At 52.8% G+C, this 5,395-nt stretch overlaps 1 protein-coding gene across 1 annotated transcript; it reads left to right on the forward strand.

Annotated features, from left to right (window-relative positions):
* The first annotated feature begins 670 nt into the window (after positions 1-670).
* LOC129150711 (RING finger protein 223) lies at positions 671-3,401 on the forward strand. Its single transcript, XM_054723106.1, has one exon. The coding sequence runs from the start codon at positions 729-731 to the stop codon at positions 1,755-1,757; it is 1,029 nt and encodes a 342-aa protein (XP_054579081.1). The 5' UTR covers positions 671-728; the 3' UTR covers positions 1,758-3,401.
* Positions 3,402-5,395: the final 1,994 nt, after the last annotated feature.

Here is a 5,395-nt window from a genome sequence, read left to right on the forward strand (position 1 = left end):
AGCTCTTCGCTTTCGCCCCGAGGAGAAGGATGCAGGGCTGCTGGGGCCTCGCTAATAAAGTGTAAATGGCATGGTGATTACTGGCTTTCCCCCTTGGACGGAAAAATGAGATCATAATTTTCACGGACAGGAACCACCGCCGCCGCGGAGGCCGCCACCTCCCCCTTCCCTGCGCGGGTCCGGCGTGACATCACCGGTGAGCTCTGCTGGTGGGGGGAGAGGACGCAGCCCCAGACCAAGGAGGACAAACCGGGAATAACGGGGATACAGGGGGAGCGGGGTGCGGGAAGAGTAGAAGACAAAAGCAAGACCAATGCCCTGAGCGTGGCTTCGAGGGTGAGGGGGTGCTGCACGGGCGCCACATCCTTACGTGGCCGCACCCCAAATCCCGTTCCCGTACTGCCCCACCCTCCAGCCGCCCTCAACTCCCAATTCTCGCAAAAACCGATATCCAAAGCGGTGGGGAGAGCTGCCTTGACAGGCCCCAGGGGGACGGCAGAGACACTTCCGGGCCCGGGAGGACCCAGGCACCCGCATCTGGGGGGGCGTGGGGTGAAGGCGGTCGCCGCTGCGCCCCCGCCCGGCCCAGCCGGCGGCGCCTCCCCCACCCGGGGACGGTAGCCAGAGGGGGGCGGCCGAAGCGCCTCCTCCTCCTCGCCGGAGCCGACGCTGCGGCGGAGGGCAAGGAAGGCGCCTCACCTTGCCCCCCATGAGGGGCGGATCATGCCATGGCAGCGCCGGCGAGCGACAGCGGCAGTGGCGGCGGCGGCGGCGAGCGGAACTCCACCAGCAGCCCCGGGAGCTCGGCCGGAGCCGGGGGCGCCGCGGCGGCAGCCCGGGACAGCGGGGACGCGGGCGGCCGCAGCGCAGCGGTGACGGTCCCCGGTCTCCCTCCGCTCGAGGACTACGAGTGCAAAATCTGCTACAACTACTTCGACGCGGACCGGCGCGCGCCCAAGCTGCTGGCGTGCCTGCACACCTTCTGCCAGGAGTGCCTGAGCCAGCTGCTGCTCCGCGCCGCCGCCGCCGCCGCCGCCGCCGCGCCTGAGCGCCCGCTGCGCCCGCCGTCCTGGCACGGCCCGCCCGGCGCCATCGCGTGTCCCGTGTGCCGCCACCGTACGCCGCTGCCCGACAGCCGCGTGCACGGCCTGCCCAGCAACACCAAACTCGCCGAGGCCTTCCCGCTGGCCCTGCGCGCCGCGCACGACCCGCTGCCCCAGGACCGGCTCCCGCCGTTGCCCACTCGCCGCCCAACGCCCGCTGCGGTCCCGCCGCCCGCTCCGGCCCCAGACCCGGCCCAGCCGCCGCCGCCGCCGCCCAGGGAGGACGCCGCCCGCGAGCCTCGCGCCCGCGCCGGCCTGCGCGCCTCGGGCGCCTACGAAAGCTGCCATCACTGCAAGCGCGCCGCGCTCACGGCGGGCTGCGTGTGCGTCGTCTTCTCCTTCCTCTCCATGGTGGTGCTGCTCTTCACCGGCCTCATCTTCGTCAACCACTACGGCGGTGGCGGCGCCGGGGGACCCCCCGGCGGCGGGGCGCCCGCTGGCGCGGCCCAGGCTGCCGCGTCGCCCTCGCTCGTGGGGCCCATCTGCCTGTCGGTGGCCAGCATTTTGGCACTCTTCTCGGTGGTCGTCACTTGGCTCATCTGCTGGCTCAAGTACCGAACCCCCGAGGGCGCGGCCACGGGCTCGGCTGGGGGCGGCGGCCCGAGGACGCGGGCGGCGGCAGCGGCAGGCGGCGTGCGGGGGAGCGACACATAGTGGGGTGACTCGCCGGGTCTCCCGCCTGCACGCACCTTCAGTCCTGCGAGGCCGGAGAGGAGGGGGCTTTTGGCTCCGTGCGCTCGAGCTTCTCTGGCCTCTCCCCGTGGTCCCCGGTCGCGCACCCCCTCGCCGCCCCGCCACTCCGGGGCGCCTCTCGGGCTTTCCACGCCCCGCCTCCTCCGCGCTGGGCCGGAGAAATCGAGGAGGCGGGGATGCAAGATCAACCTCCGCTTCAGGCACCATCCCCATCCTCTCCAGAGTGCTCTGCCTCCCTTCCCAGAGTCGGAGGATTTGCAAAGAGAGGTGGAAAGGGGAGTGGGACCCCCGCCGCCCCGCCTGCACGCTGGTTTTCTGGCTGCCGCGACTTCAGTTTCTTTAAGGGTGCAGGTGCGCGCGCACACGCGGCTGCAGCAATTGTGAATGCAAATTGTCCGGTGGAAAAACGAATAAGATGCAAACAGAGAAAGGTTTCCCTGCTTTCTGGCGGTCCTGGACAGCGAGTGCGCTGGAGCGCCCAGAGTGGTGTTTACTCCCCGCGGGCACAGCGCGGGCTGGAGCTGGGCGGCGGGGCGCACCTACCGCCTTCGACTGAGCGCGCAGCGGCAGGTGCACAGCGCGCGTGCGCGCTCTGGGGTGCGGGCGGCCGCGCAGAGCGCTCCAGGCGGAGGATCTTGCTACCCGGACCCCCGCAGAGACCCAAAAGTCCTGGAAGCTGGGCTCCTGGAAACTTGTGGTGGTTTTATTCGCGGCGTTACTACCAGGAAGTAATTTCCTCCTCTGTAACTGGACTCAGGGACATTCAAGAGCCTGTTCTCCATCTCGTCTCAAAACTGACTTACTGTTGCCCCCACCTGGAAGATATGGAAAGCTATTCACGCAGAAAATAAACTGCAGGCTTCCCTCGCCCTTTTTCTTAATTTCATGGAAAATATAATTTATTTAAAAATATATGCATCTGGAAATTTTGTGCGATAAATTTTCAGAAAAGATGTTTGATGAGCAGTAGCATTTCTTCCATACCTCCAGTCCAAATACATTTCGAAATTATCAGAAAAAAAGGCGTGTTCGTAACTGATTCAAGATTTTGTACTGTGAAACTACTAATGACTTTCAACTATCTGATCAAATAGAAATAGTGGCCAAAGACTAAACTGACAAGTCTTTCTTCCTTCGATTACAAATACATATTACACTTAACAGAAAAATATTTTGAATTTAGCTATTTGATATAGGAAATTGCTGAAATGTTCACATCCAGTCATATTAAATTAAAAAAGAATATTTATCTGTCTGATTTTGTAACTAAAAAGATGAATTTCAATGTGTGTTGCAGGTAGATCCGATGCCTTTTTAAGGTAAAAAAAACAACTGTTCCAGGTGTATTTTATATGAAAACATTATTTATTCCATCTTTTGAGATTTGGAATAAGTCAAAGTTTTCATACCTAAGCATCACAGAAACTACTGAGGATATACTGTTATTCCTCGTATATTTATGCAAGCTGTCTGCATGATATTCTGACACTATTCTAGTACCTGAACTTGAATCAATATTTGTATCTATCATAGAAAGCAATCATTTACTGGCCATTGATAAGTGATATGGCTGTGACTTAGGAATTGCAAAATGATGTGTTCTATGTCTGCATTGTCTTAATTAAAACAAGAAGCATTTATAGAAAACTATTTTCATGAAATTTATTTCATGAGGAAATTGCTTCAAGTTATTTGTGTGCCCTTCTCTTCCTGAAATACACAATCCCATGAAATGCCCACCCTAGCAATGTACATTCCCACATGTGAATTAGTTCTCTACCCGCCCCATTCATAATGTGAATTTAGGATTTGGGATTGTTTCTAGGTTTTAACAGGATTCCTGAAGGTCCAATGAGATCTATTCTGGAGGCAAAAGTCGCTTCCATCTGTTACTATTTAAGATTTTTGTTCTCTATTTCTGCAAAATGTTTTTAGATTCCTAATACTAAGGATTACATTTCAGAGATTGGTATTAATTTCTATTTCCAACAAGTAACTTGTGTTACTTCTATATTAGTTTTTAAAAATATATTTTATTGATTTTTTACAGAGAGGAAGGGAGAGGGATAGAGAGTTAGAAACATCGATGAGAGAGAAACATTGATCAGCTGCTTCCTGTACAACCCTCACTGGGGATGTGCCCACAACCAAGGTACATGCCCTTGACCGGAATCGAACCTGGGACCTTTCAGTCCGCAGGCTGACGCTCTATCTATCCACTGAGCCAAACCGGTTTCAGCCTATATTAGTTTTTATCTTTTATTCTTTGTTTACCTCCAGGTGCTCAGATTTTGTTTATATTCACATCTGTTTAGTTTTACAAGTGTATCTACAAATGTGTATGTATGTATGTATGTGTACACTAGCAACAGCATGTGGCTTTGTGGATGTGACCATGTATACATATGAGCACACACATTTGTTATTTCATTCCCTTAATTTAGCAACCTGGAAGTCTATCTAAAGTTACTTGGGGACCAACTTGCTTCATATATATATATATATTTATATATATATTTCATTGATTTCAGAGAGGAAGGGAGAGGGAGAGAGAGAGATAGAAACATCAGTGATGAGAGAGAATCATTGATCGGCTGCCTCCTGCACACCCCACACTGGGGATTGAGCCCATAACTCAGGCATGTGTCCTGACCAGAATCGAAGAATGACTTCCTGGTTCATAGGTCCATGCTCAACCACTGAGTCATGCCAGCCAGGCCCAGCTTGCTTCTTTTAGAGTATATGTAATGTTCCACAGAGGAGGGTTCGTCAATTAAATTATTCCTCATAAATAATAAATACATTTTTAAATCATCTTTTTTATATATTTTATTGATTTTTTACAGAGAGGAAGGGAGAGGGATAGAGAGTTAGAAACATCGATGAAAGAGAAACATCAGAAACATTGATCAGCTGCCTCCTGCACACTCCCTACTGGGTATGTGCCCACAGCCAAGGTACATGCCCTTGACCACAATCGAACCTGGGACCTTTGAGTCCAAAGGCCGACACTCTATCCACTGAGCCAAACCAGTTAGGGCTTAAATCATCCTAGTTGCAATGCAAGCAACATTTTGATTCTTTCATGGTTGTACATATAAATTTCTTGTAATGAGAAATTTGAGGTAGAACATTTTAAAATCAAACAGATATGATTACTAGCCCAGCACCTAAACATGGAGTGATTCTTTTTCTTAGCTGACCTTGTTTCATTGTTCATTTCTGACTTTTAAGGAATCAAGTGGCATGGGATGATAGAAAACATTTGTTTGTTTTCTAGTGATTTTCTGATATTCTGATGTTCCCCTATTCTGCAGGTGTGATTTAATTATTTCAGCCTATATCATTCGGAAAGTCCTGCACACGGGTATCTTAGAGCAAGTGTTTAGGAAGTAATTGTTGAAATGATCAATGGGTTGTCTGGAAGCCTCCTGGTGGCAGTGAAGTACATTTTTCCCTTCCCATTCTCATCTTCTTGGAAGAGCTTGGTTCAATCCTGGACTCATCTCCAGCTCATGAGTGTAAACTGCAGGTCAAGTCACTGCAAAAAAACAGACCTCCTCAGCCTGCACACTTGCTCAAGAATCATGGTCCCCACA

This window comes from Eptesicus fuscus, chromosome 11 (assembly GCF_027574615.1).
Source record: "Eptesicus fuscus isolate TK198812 chromosome 11, DD_ASM_mEF_20220401, whole genome shotgun sequence".
NCBI classification, from domain to species: domain Eukaryota; kingdom Metazoa; phylum Chordata; class Mammalia; order Chiroptera; family Vespertilionidae; genus Eptesicus; species Eptesicus fuscus.